This window comes from Calonectris borealis, chromosome 32 (assembly GCF_964195595.1).
Source record: "Calonectris borealis chromosome 32, bCalBor7.hap1.2, whole genome shotgun sequence".
Classification (NCBI taxonomy): domain Eukaryota; kingdom Metazoa; phylum Chordata; class Aves; order Procellariiformes; family Procellariidae; genus Calonectris; species Calonectris borealis.
In genome coordinates this window covers 334,002-349,944 of record NC_134343.1, presented here as the reverse complement: position 1 = coordinate 349,944, position 15,943 = coordinate 334,002, and the positions used below count along the sequence as shown (strand labels likewise).

At 70.8% G+C, this 15,943-nt stretch overlaps 1 protein-coding gene across 4 annotated transcripts; it reads left to right on the top strand.

Moving 5' to 3' along the window:
- Nucleotides 1-3,933: 3,933 nt before the first annotated feature.
- On the top strand, nucleotides 3,934-15,260 carry DPF1 (double PHD fingers 1). Of its 4 annotated transcripts, none has more exons than XM_075134366.1 (12): nucleotides 3,934-4,000; nucleotides 7,583-7,743; nucleotides 9,623-9,715; nucleotides 9,792-9,919; nucleotides 10,759-10,848; nucleotides 10,960-11,038; nucleotides 11,125-11,250; nucleotides 12,456-12,506; nucleotides 13,362-13,424; nucleotides 14,312-14,424; nucleotides 14,517-14,598; nucleotides 14,696-15,260. In XM_075134366.1, exons 1-12 carry the CDS (start codon nucleotides 3,969-3,971, stop codon nucleotides 14,764-14,766), a joined length of 1,089 nt encoding a protein of 362 aa, XP_074990467.1. In that variant the 5' UTR covers nucleotides 3,934-3,968; the 3' UTR covers nucleotides 14,767-15,260. The 4 variants fall into 4 exon arrangements, with proteins under 4 accessions (XP_074990467.1, XP_074990465.1, XP_074990466.1 ...); XM_075134364.1 differs by having other exon boundaries at nucleotides 3,969-4,000; nucleotides 13,305-13,424; XM_075134365.1 differs by lacking the exon at nucleotides 3,934-4,000 and adding an exon at nucleotides 5,392-5,452.
- The last annotated feature ends 683 nt before the right edge of the window (nucleotides 15,261-15,943 follow it).

Genomic DNA, 15,943 nt, shown 5'->3' with positions numbered 1-15,943 from the left:
TGCGCCTGAACGAGCTGCCCTCCACCCTCCAGCGCCAGGCCCGAGACCCCGGTGAGGGGCTTGGGGGGGGGCGGGGGGGGGGGCTCCCCCTTCGTGGTTTTAGGGGGGGAGGGGGGTGACTCGGGGTCTTTTTGCAGTGGCGGAGGCGGAGTCGAGCCCCCCCGGGGCGAGCGATGGCATCGGCGATCTCTGCGGTCAGATCGACGGCTCCTTCGTCTGCCCCCCCCCCGCCGCCACCGCCGCCGCCAGGGACCCCAACGGTACCCCCACCCCCCCTGCCGAGGGGGGCCTCGAAGGTACCCCCCCACCCCCCCGCCTGGCTGTCCCCCCGCCCTATCCCCCCCCCCCCGATGCTTGGGGCCACCCATGTCGTCCCCCCCCCCCATCCCTGCTTGTGTGGGGGGGCTCCCACATCCCCCCACACCCCCCATACTGGGTGCAGCCCCCCCAATGACACCCCGCCCCATGTTGGGGTCCCTGTTTGTATAGAGGGGGGCCCCGCATCCCCCCATCCCCTTCTAATTGAGTGCAGCCCCCCCCCCCAATTACCATGCCCCTCCCCCCCAATGTTGGGGTCCCTGTTTGTATGGGGGGGGTCCCGCATCTCCCCACCCCCCCATATATTGGGGTCCCGGCTTGCTGGGGGGACTCCTGCATCCCCCCGCACTGGGTGCAGCCCCCCCCCGCCATGTTGGGGTCCCCGCTAGTCCGGGGGGAGGGGGGCACCCCCATCCCCCCCTTCACCCCCCACCATGTTGGGTCCCTGCTTGTCCAGGGGGAGGGGGGCACCCCCATCCCCCTTCCCCCCCCCCCCCCCTTCATCCCTCCTCTTCCTCCCCGCAGGCCCAGCGTCCTGGGCGGAGGGGGGGGCCCCGGGGCCCCCCCGCCATCGCCGCACCCCCTCGGAGGCCGAGCGCTGGCTGGAGGAGGTCTCCAAGGCCGCCATGGCACAGCAACAAGTGGGGGGCCATAACGTGCCCCCCGCCCCCCCAAACCCCCCCTCTTTGAGCTACGAGGGGCCCCCCCCCGGGCTTTTCCTACCCCCCCCTATTCCGGGGGGGCTCTACCCCCCCGCCGTCCCCGTGGTGGGCATCACCCCCTCCCAAATGGTGGCCAATATCTTCTGCGCCGCCGCACCCCCCCTTCCCCCCCCCCAAAACTAACCCCCCTGTCCCCCCCCCGCTGGGTCCCCCCCATCCCCCCGGCCCCCCCGAAACTCTCCCGGACCCTTTTGAGGTGCAATGGGCGGCTTTGGGGGCCAAGCCCCCCCCCCCGGCCCCCAACCCCTTCGCTGGGGACCTCCAGAAAACCTTTGAGATCGAGCTGTGAGGTGGGAGGGGGCCCCCCCTTTCCTGGATGGGTTTGGGGGGGTCCCATCTGAGTTTGGGGGTCCCCAGTGCTCCCAGCTGCAGGACCGGGGGGGGTCCCAGTACCCCTCTGCGAGGCTGTGGGGGCGGGTCCCGATCCCCCCGCCCCAAGCTTGGGGGTCCCCAGTGAGGCTGGGGGGGGTCCTGATCCCCCCCCAAGTTTGGGGGTCCCCGGTGAGGCTGGGGCGGGGTCCTGATCCCCCCCCTCGAGTTTGGGGGTCCCTGGTGCCCCCCAGGTGAGGCTGGGAGGGGTGCCCAGTGCCCTCCCCCCCCCTTGGGGGGCTACGGATGGGGAGGGGGATGGGGGGGGGCCCTTTGCTGCCCATTGGGACCCCCCTCCCCAGGGCTGGGGGGGGGGGGAGGGTCGGGCCCCCCCCGGGGGGGGTCGGGGGCCCCCCCAAATTCTCATATGGGTGGGGTTTTTTTTATTTTTAACTTAAAACAAGCAGATTTTTGTATTTTTCTCTAATTTAATAGAATGTCTATGAGAACCCCCCCCCGGGAGGGGGGGGCAGCCCCTCACTGCCGGGGGGGGCCCCGGCCGTGCAGCCCCCCCCCCCCCCGCAAGGCCCTCGTGCGAGGCGTATGGGGCCCTTGTGCAAGGTGTGCGAGGCCCTCGTGTGAGGCCCTCGTGCGAGGCGTGTGGAGCCCTCGTGCAAGGCCCTTGTGCAAGGCATATGGAGCCCTTGTGCGAGGCGTATGGGGCCCTCGTGCAAGGCGTGTGGAGCCCTCGTGCCAGGCCCTCGTGCAAGGCATGCCAGGCTGTTGTGCGAGGTGTGCCAAGCCCTCGTGCAAGACCCTCGTGCGAGGCGTATGGAGCCCTTGTGCGAGGTGTATGGGGCCCTCGTGCGAGGCCCTCGTGCAAGGCGTGCCAGGCCCTCGTGCGAGGCGTGTGGAGCCCTCGTGCAAGGCCCTCGTGCAAGGCATATGGAGCCCTCGTGCAAGGCATGCCAGGCTGGTTGTGCGAGGTGTGCCAAGCCCTCGTGCAAGACCCTCGTGCAAGGCATATGGAGGCGTATGGGGCCCTCGTGCAAGACCCTTGTGTGAGGCATACGGAGCCCTCGTGCCAGGCCCTCGTGCGAGGCGTGTGGAGCCCTCGTGCAAGGCCCTCGTGCGAGGCCTGCGAGCCCCCGCCCCACGCCGGGACCCTCGTGCGAGGGAGGAGGTTTTCTTGGGTTTTTTTTGTTTTTTTTTTTTAATTTTTCACCCTCATTTCCTGTGTTTCCCCCCCCGCGTTTTGTCCCGCGGGGCGGGGGAGGGGCGGGGCCGGCGCCCCTATAGCGATAAACCCTATAGATCTCTATATATATCTCGACGGAGTTCTCGCCTTCTCTTGCATAAGGAACTGGAGCACCGGCCGTTGCCATGGCAACCGGCGGGAACCCGGCCGCCTCTTAAAGGGGCCGCTGCCGCGGGAGGGGGGACCCCCCCCCCGCCCTGCCTCAGTTTCCCCACTGTCTGTGTGTCCCCCCCAACGTACCTGGGGGGGTCTGGGGGGGTCTGGAGGGGCCTAGAGGGTCTGGGGAGGTCTAGGGGGATATGGAGGGGTCTAGGGGGATATGGGGGGGCCTAGGGGGGGTCGGGGGGGTCTATAGGGGTCTGGGGGTGTCTAGGGGGATATGGGGGGGGGCTAGGGGGAGGCCGGGGGGGGTCTTGGGGACCTATGGGGGTCTGGGGGGGGGTCTTGGGGGTTATGTGGGGGTCCTGGGGGGGGCCTATGGGGGTCTATGGGAATCTGGGGGGGCATAGGAGGGGTCTGGGGGGGGTCTATGGGAGTCTGGGGGGGTCTGTGGGGATATGGGGGGGGCTTAGGGGGGGTCTATAGGGGTCTGGGGGGGTCTGGGGGGGGTCTCTGGAGGCCTGGGGGATATGGGGGGGTCTGGGGGGGGGTCTATGGGGATATGGGGGGTCCTAGGGGGAGGTCTGGGGGTCTTGGGGGGGGTATGGGGGAGCCTAGGTGGTGGTCTATGGGAGTCTGGGGGGGTCTGGGGGGGCTAGGGGGGGTCTGGGAGGGGTCTGGGGGGACCTAGGGGGGTCTGGGGGGGACCTAGGGGTGGTCTGGGGGGGGTCTATGGGGATCTGGGGGGGCCTAGGGGAGGCCTGGGGGGGTCTTGGGGATCTATGGGGGTCTTGGGGGGGTCTGTGAGGGACTTGATGGATCTGGGGGGGGTCTATGGAGGTTTTGGGGGTTCTGGGGAGGTCTGGGGGGGTCTATGGGGGTCTGGGGGGGGTTCAGGGCTGGGGGGGGCCAGGGAGGTCTGGAAGGGTCTCCGGGTGGGTCTGCCGGGGTCTGGGGGTCGCTGGGGGGGGTCCTGGCCTGGGGGGGGGCCCTCCGTAGGGGTCTGTCGGGGCACCGGGGGGCGACCGGGGGGGGGCTACAGGGGTTCTCTGGGGGGCTCGGGGGGGGTCTCGGGGCGATCCAGGGTCCCGCCCGGCGGGGGGGTCGCGGCCCCAGGACTACATTTCCCAGGCTGCCGGGGCGCGGGGGCGGGATGGGGCCGCCCCCCCCCCCCCCCCCGGTATCCCCCCCCCCCGGCCCCGGAGGATGAATGAGGCGCCGGGGCGCGGCACGGCCCCGGCGGCGGCGGCGGGGGGGGGGGCATGGCCACGGCCCTGCACGGCCCGCGGAGAGCGTGAGTGCACCGGCACCGGGCGGGGGGGACCGGCACCCGACCGGGGGACCGGGGCGGGGGATCGGCACTGGCACCGGGCTGGGGGGGACCGGGCACCGGCACCTGCACGGGGGGAATGGGGAGGGGGGCTCCGGGCACCGGCACCGGGCACCGGGCGGGGGAGGGACCGGGCACCGGCACAGGGGAGGGGGACCGGGCACCGGCACTGGCACCTGCACGGGGGACCGGGCAGGGGGGCACCGGCACCGGCACAGGGGGGACCGGGCACTGGGTGGGGGGAATCGGCACCGGAACCGGGCGGGGGGATCGGGGGGGGGACCAGCACCGGGCGGGGGGACCGGGCACCGGCACAGGCACCTGCACGGGGGGAAATGGGGAGGGGGGCACCGGGCACCGGTACGGGGGGACCGGGCGCTGGGTGGGGGGACCGGCACCGGGTGAGGGGACCGGGCACCAGCACCGGGGGCACCCGGGAGGGAAGGGACCGGGCACGGGCACTGGCACCTGCACGGGCACGGAGGGGACCGGGCACCGGGCAGGGGGACACCGGGGGCACCGGGGAGGGAGCGACCGGGCACCGGTGGGGGCACCGGGCACGGGGGGGACCGGGCACCGGTGCAGGGGGACCGGGGGGGGGGTCCCCGGGGGTCCCCAGCGTGTCCGCGCGTCCCACGAGGCGGGGTGTGCGCGTGCGAGAGCTGCCGGTGCAGGCGTGTGCACACGCGTGTGCGTGGGGCGAGGACGGGCGTTCACGGTCCCGCCTTCCCCCCACCCCCCCCCCGCGTGTCGCCGTGTCCCGCGTGTCCCCGTTACTCGGGTCACGGTGGCACAGGGGGTGTCCCGGTCCGGCCCCCCCCCCCCCCGCGCGTCCCCGTGTCCCGCGTGTCCAGGTGGCACAGCGGGGGTCACTGCCCCACACCCCCCCCGCGTGTCCCCACATCCCGGGTGGGCTCTTGCGGCCCCCCAAGGCGGTTCAGCCGTGGGGGGGGGGGGTCACGGGTGGGCCCGGAGGGGGTCACGCCCCCTCCCACCCGGGCCGTTGCAATGGGGGGGTGGGTGGTGCAGCCGGTAAGGCCCCGCCCCCCGCCGTGACTGACAGCTCCCCCGCCCAATAGGGGCCGGCGGGGGGGCGTGGCGTGGCATGCCGGGAGATGTAGTCCCTCCCGCAGTCCCCCCCCCCCCCCGGCCCTCCCCGCCCGCCCGGTACCGGCGGGGACCGGGGGGCACCGGGACCGGGCGGGGAGGGGAGGGGGGGGGGCACCGGGACCCTCCCCGGCGGTGGGGGGTCCCGGGAGCGATCCGGAGCCGGACCCGGGGGGGGGGGGATTTTGGGGAGGGGGGGGGAGCGGAGGAAAACCGGGGCTGAACCCCGCCGCCCCCTCCCCGTGCCCGAGCGGCGGAGCGGCCCCGGCGGCGCAAAATGGCCACGGCGCTGCACAAGCCCCTCAAATGGTGAGTGCCGCCCGCCCCCCGCCCGGGGAGCTCCCGGTACCGGCGGGGAGGGACCCACCGGGAGGGACCCCCCCCGTCCCCCCGCCCGGGGAACCCCCGGTACCGGCGGGGAGGGACCCACCGCGGATGGAGCCTCCGATACCGGCGGGGAGGGACCCGCCGGGAGGGACCCCCGGCTCCGGTGGAGATGGAGTCCCCGGTACCGGCGGGGATGGAACCACCGGGGATGGAGCCTCCGGTAACGGCGGGGATGCAGCCGGCGGGAATGGAGCCCCCGGCTCCGGCGGGGATGGAGCCTCCGGTATCGGCGGGGAGGGACCCGCCGGGGATGGAGCCTCCAGCTCCGGCGGGGATGGAGCCGCCGGTAACGGCGGGGAGGGACCCGCCAGGGATGGAGCCTCCAGCTCCGGCGGGGATGGAGCCGCCGGTAACGGCGGGGAGGGACCCGCCGGGGATGGAGCCGCCGGTAACGGCGGGGATGGAGCCGCCGGCTCCGGTAGGGATGGAGCCGCCGGTAACGGAGCCCTCGGTACCAGCGGGGAGGGACCCACCGAGAGGGTCCCCCCGGTACCGGCGGGGATGGAGTCCCCCGGAATGGAGCCCCCGGTACCGGCGGGGATGGAGTCCCCCGGAATGGAGCCTCCGGTACCGGCGGGGATGGACCCACCGGGGATGGAGCTCCTGGCTCCGGTAGGGATGAACCCACCGGGGATGGAGCCGCCGGTACCGGCGGGGAGGGTCCCAGTCCCGGTCCCGGTGGCCGCCCCCGACCCCACTGTCCGTCCGGTGCTGCGGGCGGGGAGGGACCGGGGCGGCCGGGCCGAACCCCGCCCCCCTGCTCCGTCCCACCGACTCCCCCCCCCCCCTGCCCCGGGAGGGGACCGGGGACCCGGCGCCCCCCGCTGGCACCGGCAGCTCGTGCACGCGCCCCGGGAGCGGCCCCGGGGGGTCCCGGATGTCGGGGTCCCCCCCGGGGGGGTGGGGAGCATCCGTGCTGGGGGGCACTGGGGGAGATGGGGGGGCCCACGGGGGCGGGGGGGGGACAGTGGGGACACCCCCATGGCCATAACGGGGGGTTTTGGGGTGCAAGGGGGGGTGACAGGCTGTGATGCTGCGGGTGCTTTTGGGGTGCAAGGGGGGGGTGACGGGCCATGATCTCTGGGTGATTTTGGGGTGCAAGGTGGGGGTGATGGATCGTGATGCTCCAGCAGATTTTGGGGTGCAAGGTGGGGGTGACAGGCCGTGATGCTGTGGGTGATTTTGGGGTGCAAGGTGGGGGAGACGGATTGTGATGCTCCAGGTGATTTTGGGGTGCAAGACAGGGGTGACGGGCTGTGATGCTGTGGGTAATTTTGGGGTGCAAAGTGGAGGTGACGGGCCGTGATGATCTGGGGGATTTTGAGGTGCAAAGTTGGGGTGACAGGCTGTGATGCTGCGGGTGATTTTGGGGTGCAAAGAGGGGGTGATGGGCCGTGATGGTCTGAGTGATTTTGGGGTGCAAAGTGGGGGTGATGGGCCGTGATGGTCTGGGTGATTTTGGGGTGCAAGGTGGGGGTGATGGCCTGTGATGCTGTGGGTGATTTTGGGGTGCAAAGTGGGGGTGATGGCCTGTGATGCTGCAGGTGGTTTTGGGGTGCAAGGTGGGCGTGATGGGCTGTGATGGTCTGGGTGGTTTTGGGGTGCAAGGTGGGGGTGATGGACCGTGATGGTATGCGGGGTTTTGGGGTGCAAAGTGGGGGTGATGGGCTGTGATGCTGCAGGTGGTTTAGGGGTGCAAAGTGGGGGTGATGGGCTGTGATGCTGCAGGTGGTTTAGGGGTGCAAGGTGGGGGTGATGGGCTGTGATGCTGCAGGTGGTTTAGGGGTGCAAGGTGGGGGTGATGGGCTGTGATGCTGCAGGTGGTTTAGGGGTGCAAGGTGGGGTTGATGGGCCATGATGGTCTGCGGGGTTTTGGGGTGCAAAGGGGGGGTCCATGACGCTGCGGGTGGTTTTGGGGCACAAGGTGGGGGTGATGGCCTGTGACGCTGCGGGTGGTTTTGGGGTGCAAGGCGGGGGCGCCGACCGCGATGCTGCGGGGGTGGGGGCTGGTTTTTGGGGTGGGGGTCCCCGCCCTGACGCCGCGCCCCGCAGCCTCGGGGAGGAGTTCTACCGCGAGGCGCTGGAGCACTGCCGCAGCTACAACGCGCGGCTCTGCGCCGAGCGCAGCATGCGCCTGCCCTTCCTCGACTCCCAGACCGGCGTCGCCCAGAACAACTGCTACATCTGGATGGAGAAGACCCACCGCGGACCCGGTGAGACCCCCACCCACCCACCCCCCACCCACCGGCACGCCGGGCATCTCCCTGCACCTGTGGCTACTGTCCCCTGCACCCGTGGCTACCAACCCCTGCACCCCGCCATGGCCCCCTGCACCCATGGCCACCATCTCCTGCACCCTGCGATGGCCCCCTGCGCCCACAGCCACTGTCCCCTGTATCCATCGTGGCCCCCTGCGCCCGTGGCCACCGTCCCCCGCACCCGTGGCTACCAACCCCTGCACCCCGCCATGGCTCCCTGCACCCATGGCCACCATCTCCTGCACCCTGCGATGGCCCCCTGCACCCATGGCCACCATCTCCTGCACCCTGCGATGGCCCCCTGCGCCCACAGCCACTGTCCCCTGTATCCATCGTGGCCCCCTGCGCCCGTGGCTACTGTCCCCTGCACCCGTGGCTACCAAGCCCTGCACCCCGCCATGGCCCCCTGCACCCACAGCCACTGTCCCCTGTATCCATCGTGGCCCCCTGCGCCCGTGGCCACCATCCCCTGCACCCGTGGCTACCAACCCCTGCACCCACAGCCACTGTCCCCTGTATCCGTCGTGGCCCCCTGCACCCGTGGCCACCATCTCCTGCACCCGTGGCTATCAACCCCTGCACCCACAGCCACTGTCCCCTGTATCCATCGTGGCCCCCTGTGCCCGTGGCCACCAGCCCCTGCACCCCGCCATGGCCCCCTGCACCCATGGCCACCATCCCCTGCACCTGTGGCTACCAAACCCTGCACCCCGCCATGGCCCCTTGCACCCACAGCCACTGTCCCCTGCGCCCACCGTGGCCCCCTGCGCCCGTGGCCACCACCCCCTGCACCCCGCCATGGCCCCCTGCACCCACCATGGCCCCTTGCACCCATGGCCACCGTCCCCCGCTCCCATCGTGGCCCCCTGCACCCACCCTGGCCCCTTGCACCCGTTGCCACCACCCCCTGCACCCGCTGCATCCCTGAGCACCCCGGGGACGTCCCAGTGCTGGGGCTGGGGTCTGGGTGGGGGTCAGGGGCTGGGGTTTGGGTCTGGGTGGGGGTCCAGGGTCAGGGGTCTGGGTCTGGGTGGGGGTCAGGGGCTGGGTGGGGGTCCAGGGTCAGGTGTCTGGGTGGGGGTCAGGGGCTGGGTGGGGGTCTGGGTGGGGGTGAGGGGCTGGGGGTCTGGTATTGGGGGTTCAGGGGCTGGGGTCAGGCTCAGGGTTGGGGTCAGGGCCAGGGCCTGGCGGGGTGGGGGGTTCGGGGGGGGTCCGGTGTCAGGGTCAGGCGGGGTGGGGGGGCCCCTGGGGGGTCCGGGGTCAGGGTCAGGGCCTGGCAGGGTGGGGGGTTCGGGGGGGGTCCAGGGTTGGGGTCAGGGCCTGGAGGGGCCTAGGCGGGGTCCGGGGTCAGGGTCAGGCAGGGTGGGGGGTCCCTGGGGGGTCCGGGGTCGCGGTCAGGGTCAGGCGGGGTGGAGGGGGTCATGGGGTGTCCGGGGTCGGGGTCAGGCAGGGTGGGGGGGCCCCTGGGGGGTCCGGGGTCAGGGTCAGGGCCTGGTGGGGTGGGGGGTCCGTAGGGGGTCCAGGGTCAGGGTCAGGCGGGGTGGGGAGTCCCTGGGGGGTCCGGGGTCAGGGTCAGGGCCTGGTGGGGTGGGGGGTCCGTAGGGGGTCCAGGGTCAGGGTTAGGCGGGGTGGGGGGTCCCTGGGGGGTCCGGGGTCAGGGCCGGGGCCTGGGGGGGATCTGGGGTCAGGGTCAGGCGGGGCGGGGGGTCCCTGCGGGATCCAGGGTCGGGCTTAGGGCCTGGTGGGGCCTGGGGGGGGTCCGGGGTCGGGGTCGGGGTCAGGCGGGGTGGGGGGGCCCGCGGGGGTCCCCCAGGCGACGCGGGGGCTCCCCCAGGCCTGGCCCCGGGGCAGATCTACACCTACCCGGCTCGCTGCTGGCGCAAGAAACGGCGGCTGAACATCCTGGAGGACCCGCGGCTGCGGCCCTGTGAGCGCGGCGGGACGGGGTGGGGGGTCCCCGACCCCCCCACCCCCCTGACCCCCCCACCCGTGCACCCCCCCAGACTGCGAGGCGCCCCTGAAGAAGGAGGGGGGGCTCCCCGAGGGGCCGGTGCTGGAGGCGCTGCTCTGCGCCGAGCCCGGGGACAAGAAGGTGGAGCTGAAGGAGGAGGAAGCGGTGCTGGAGTGCCCGGTGCGTCCGTCTGTCCGGCCGTCCAGCCCCCCACCCCATCTGTCCGGCCGTCCAGCCCCCCACCCCATCTGTCCAGCCCCCCCCCCCCCCACCCCGTCCGTCCGTCTGTCCATCGCTCCGTCCGTGTCTCCAGCCTCCGGCCGGCCCTGGCTGGCCGTCCGTCCATCCGTCCGTCTGTCCGAGCATCTCTCCCTCTGGCCTGGCCATTCCTGCTGTCCCTCTGTCCGTCCCTCCATCCATCCGTCTGTTCTTCTGTCCGTCCATCCATCCAGGCCACCCCCTCACCCTGTCTGTCCATCTGTCTGTCCCCAGCCTCCAGCTGGCCCTGACCCATGGGGAGGGTCCCCCCTCTCTGTCCCCCTGTCCATCCGTCTGTCCATCCACCCGCCCGTCCCATCTGTCCTCCCCCCGTCCGTCTGTCTGTCCCCAGCCTCCGGCTGGCCCTGAACTGCAAGGGGGGGGTCCCCCCTCTCTGTCCCCCTGTCCGTCCATCTGTCCGTCTGTCCATCCAGGCCACCCACCCCCCCCGTCTGTCCTACCCCTGTCTGTCTGTCTGTCTGTCTCCAGCATCTGGCTGTCCCCCCCACATCCATCCATCCATCTGTCTGTCCGTCCACCCAGGCCACCCACCCCATCTGTCCCCACCCCGTCCGTCCGTCCCCAGCCTCCGGCTGTCCCTGACCCCCAAGGGAGAGGGGGGGTCCCCCTGTCTGTCCCCCCCCCATCCGTCCGTCCCCAGCCTCCGGCTGTCCCTGACCCCCAAGGGAGAGGGGGGGTCCCCCTGTCTGTCCCCCCCCCCCGTCCGTCCGTCTGTCCGTCCCTGACCCGACCTCTCGCAGAAGCCTCCGCCGGGCGAATTCCCCCACGAGCCGGAGGGGGACGAGCTGGAGGACGACACCCCCCGCCGCAAAAACAAAGCCAAGGGCAAGGTGGGGACGCGGGGAGGGGACTCACAGGGGACAGACCCCGCAGTGTCCCCCCGGGGGGGGGTGTCCCCATGGCCCTGACCCCCCCCCCACGTCCTGTCCCCCCCCCCCCAGGCTTACGGCATCGGGGCCATGCGGAAGAGGCAGGATGCCACCGCGCTGGAGGACCGGGACAAGCCCTACGTGTGTGACAGTGAGTGGGACATGGCCGGGGGGGGGGACACACACATATTGGGGGGGGGTCTGACCCCCCCCCGTGTCCCCCCCCCCCCAATTTAGTCTGTGGGAAGCGCTACAAGAACCGCCCGGGGCTGAGCTACCATTACACCCACACGCACTTGGCCGAGGAGGAGGGGGAGGACCACGGCGAGCGCCTGCCCCTCCCTCGCAGAAACCACCACAAGCGTGAGCGGGGTGGGGGGGGGTCCGGGGGGGGGGTCCCAACCCCCCCTCTCTCCCCCCCCCTCTCCTGGGGGTGCCAGCCCTGTCCTGGGGGGTCCTTGCCTCATCCCAGGGGGGTCCCGTCCCCATCCCAGGGGGCCCCATCCCCATCCCAGGCGGTCCCATCCCCATTCCAGGGGGTCCCCGTCCTGTCCTCGAGGGTCCCTTCCCCATCCCAGGGGTCTCGGGGGGTCCCATCCCCATCCCAGGGGGTCCCAGTCCTGTCCTGGAGGGTCCCAGCCCTGTCCCAGGGGGTCCCAGTCCTGTCCCAGGGGTCTCGGGGGGTCCCAGTCCTGTCCCAGGGGTCCCAGGGAGGTCTCAGCCCCATCCCCGTGGGTTCCATCCCCGTCCTGGGGGTCCAGGAGGGTCCTATCCCCCTCCTGGGGGTGCCAGCCCTGTCCTGGGGGGTCCTTGCCTCATGCCGGGGGGTCCCATCCCCATCCCAGGGGTCTCGGGGGGTCCCATCCCCATCCCAGGGGGTCCCAGTCCTGTCCTGGAGGGTCCCAGCCCCATCCCAGGGGTCTCAGGGGGTCCCATCCCCATCCCAGGGGGTCCCAGTCCTGTCCTGGAGGGTCCCAGCCCCATCCCAGGGGTCTCGAGGGGTCCCAGCCCCATCCCAGCGGTCCTGGGGGGTCCCAGCCCCATCCCGGGGGGCCCCAGTCCTGTCCTGGAGGGTCCCATCCCCATCCCAAGGGTCCCGGGGGGGGGTGTCCCATCCCCGTCCTGGGGGTCCCCAGGATCCCATCCCCATCCTGGGGGTCCCAGGGGGATCCCATCCCCCTCCTGGGGGTCTTGACGCCCATCTGGGGGTCCCAGGGGTGCTGGGGGGGGTGTCCCTGCCCCATCTGTGGGGGTCCTGGGGGTCTTGACCCCCATTTGGTGGTCTCAGGGGTGCTGGGGTGGGTCCCTGCCCCATCTCGGGGGTGCTGGGGGGGGGATATCGTAGTGGGGGGCTCAGCACACAGCCCCCCCCCGCTGGCTCCCCATCACCAGCCGGTTTCCATGACAACTGTGTGCTGCGCAGCATCGCACACAAAGAGCGATGGGTGCGGCGGGGGGGGTGGGTGGGGGCACCCCGGATGCCCTGGGGGAGGTGGGGAGGGGGGGGGACGTGTGTGGGGGGAGGGGGGGGCCTCATCCTTTTTTCTTCCTTTCCCCCCCCACCCCAGAGTTTTACAAAGAGTTGAACTGGGTCCCCGAAAACCAGCGCAGGAACACAGGTAATGCCCCTCCCCCTGCCCCTCCCCACCCCCCCCCGAGCAACCCCCCCCAGCCCCCCCCAACCCACCCCCCATTGCTGCCAGGCTCTGGGGAGCAAAGCACCCCCAAAATGCCCCCCCCAACCCCCCTCATTGCTGCCAGCCCCCCTCAATGTGGGGCTGGGGGGGATGTTGTCTCAGCAGTGGGGGGGGTGTCCCAATTTGGGGTGCAGCCATGGGGGGATGGGGCAATCTCGGGGGCCCTTTGCAGCCCGGGGGGGGCTAGAAATTGGGGGCGGGGGCTGGCTGTGCAGGGGGTGGTGGGTGTCCCCCCTGCCTGCCCCCCTGCCTGCCTTGCCTGCCGTCCTGCCTACCCCCTGCCTGTTCTACCCTGCCTGCCCCCCCGCCCTGCCTGCTCCCTGCCTGCCCTGCCTGCCCCCCTGCCTGCCCCCTGCCCGACCCCCTGCCCTGCCTGCCCCCCCTGCCTGCCTTGCCTGCCCTGCCCACCCCTCTGCCTGCCCCCTGCCCGACCCCCTGCCTGACCCCCTGCCCTGCCTGCCCTGCCCTCCTGCCCTGCCTGCCCCTGCCTACCTGCCTGAGCCTTGCCTGCGCCCTGCCTGCGCCCTGCCTGCCCTCCTGTCTGCCCTGCCTGCCCTCCTGCCTTGCCTGCCCCTCTGCCCCACTGCCTGCCCCCTGCCCGACCCCCTACCTGCCCTCCTGCCTTGCCTGCCCCTCTGCCCCCCTGCCCGCCCCCCTGCCTGCCCCCCTGCCTGCCCCCTGCCCGCCCGCGCTGACGGGGGTCTCTCTGCTGCCTTTCAGCTCGCGCAGCCCCCGAGGGGCCGGTGGCCCCAAACGGTTACTGTGATTTCTGTCTAGGCGGCGCGAAGAAAACCGGCTGCCCCGAGGAGCTCATCTCCTGCGCCGACTGCGGACGCGCAGGTACCCGCGCCGCGCCCGCGCGCTCAGAAAACACGCCCGGGCACGCTTACACACGCGTGCTCACGTGCGCTGCCACGCGCTCGCAAACACGCTCACGTGTACTTGTGCACGCTCACATGCAGTCATGCATGCTCAAAAAGCACGCTCAAGCACGCTTACATGCGCTCACACATGCTCGTGCACGCTCACAAACACGCTTGGGCACACACGCACGCTTACATGCACTTCTGCACACTCGTGGACTCGTGCATGCTCAAAAAACATGCTCAGGCACGCTTACATGCGCTCAGGCGTGCTCATGTGCACTGACACACGCTCACACACACTTGTGCGCGCTCACAAACACGCTCGGGCACGCTTACGTGTACTTGTGCACGCTCACATGCAGTCATGCATGCTCAAGAAGCACGCTCGGGCACGCTGACATGCGCGCAGGCGTGCTCACATGCTCGTGCGCGCTCACAAACACGCGTTCACATGCACTTGTGCATGCTCACACACGCTTGTGCGCTCACACGCGCTTGTGCACACCCACAGGTGCTTGTGCATGCTCACAGGCGCTCGTGCATGCTCACAGGCACTTGTGCATGCTCACATGCACTCGTGCACGCTCACAGGCATCCGTGCACGCTCACACGTGCTCGTGCACACTCGCAGTCCCTCGTGCACAATCACAAGCGCTCGTGCACGCTCACAGGCACTTGTGCACGCTCACACGCGTTCGTACACGCTCACATGCGCTCGTACACGCTCACATGCATTCGTGCACACTCACACGTGTTCGTGCACACTGCCCGTGTGCCTGCAGCGCGCGGGGGAGGGTGGGGGGCAGTTGGGGGCCCCCCCCGCCCCCTCTGACCCCCCCCCACCCTGTCCCCCCCCCCCAGGCCACCCCTCCTGCCTGCAGTTCACCGTCAACATGACGGCGGCCGTGCGCACCTACCGCTGGCAATGCATCGAGTGCAAGTCCTGCAGCCTCTGCGGCACCTCCGAGAACGACGTACGGACCCCCCCTAAACCCCCCCAAACCCCCCGACCCCCTAAACCCCTCCCCGCACCCCAAAAATCATTGACACACCCCCCCCCCCCCAGGACCAGTTGCTCTTCTGCGATGACTGCGACCGGGGGTACCACATGTATTGCCTGAGCCCCCCCATGGCAGAGCCCCCCGAAGGTGAGGTTTTTGGGGGGGGGGGGCTATAAGGGTGGGGGGGGGTGTTAGGGATTTGGGGGGGTCCCCAACTCACCCCCCCCTCGTCGTGTCCCCGCAGGCAGCTGGAGTTGTCACCTCTGTCTCCGGCAGCTGAAGGAGAAGGCGTCAGCCTACATCACCCTGACTTAGGGAGGGGGGGGGGCGGGGGTGGCTGGACCCCCCCCCGCACCCCAAAACTCCCCCCACCCCCAATAACCCCCCCCCAGCCCGCCCCCCCCCCCCCCCGTGCGCCCAAATCCTGCCGAAAGCCATAACGGAGCTGGGGGGAGGGGAGGGGTAGGGGGGGAAGGGGGAAGGGGGGGGTCACGTTGCATGATGTGAAAATGGGGGGGGGGGCACCCCCTTCTCCCCCTCCCCCAGCCTGGGGGGGTATTTATTTTAATGGGGGGGGCAGTGGGGAAGGACCCCCCCCTCCCCGCGCTGAGCTGCTCCATGTGGTGGGTTTCTGTTGTTCCTGGTGCAAAGGGGGGGGGGAAGGCAAAGGGGGGGGCGTGGGGGACACCCCACGCGTGTCGGGGGGTGCCCCCCCCCAAAAAAAAACCGGGGGGCCCCCCCCCGTCGTGTTGTTGTCGGTGTGTGCTTTGAGTGTCTGTGCATTAAACCATGGGCAGAGTCGCCCCCCCTGCCTCGTTTCTGTGCTCCCCCCACCCCAAAATGGAGGGGGACACACCCCCCAGCACCCCAAAATGGAGGGGGGGACACCCCTCCCCAGCACCCCAAAATGGAGAGGGGGGACACTGCCAGCACCCCAAAATGCCCCCCCCAGCACCCCAAAATAGAGGGGGGGACACTCCCAGCACCCCAAAATGTCCCCTCCAGCACCCCAAAATGGAGTGGGGGGACACCCCCACACCCCAAAACAGAGGCGGGGTCCCCCTGTTGTGTCCCCCCCCCCCTTTAATTGCCTTTCCAGCCCAAACTCAAGCTACAAAGCACAGCCCCGGGGGGGGGAGGGGGGGGCAGCGGTTTTATTCCTATAAGCAAAAATTATTGGGGGGGGGGCATTAAATAAGACAATAGGGTCCGTATAAAATAATATACATGCTCCCATATACAAAGGGGGAGGGGGCACGCTCGTGGTGGCCCCCCCAGGTTAGGGGGGGTCCCAGAGGGGTTCACAGTGCCCCCCTCCCCAGTGCAGAAAATGGATAGAAAAAAGGCAAAAATAAGGTTAGAAACGGTGCCATTTATACAAATATAGTGTTTTATAAAGTAGATTTGGGGGGGGGGTTTGGGGGGCTGGGGGGGGTTGGGGGGGCACGGGGGGGGGGGCACGGGGGGGGTTTTACCCTTCCTGAGCCGCTCT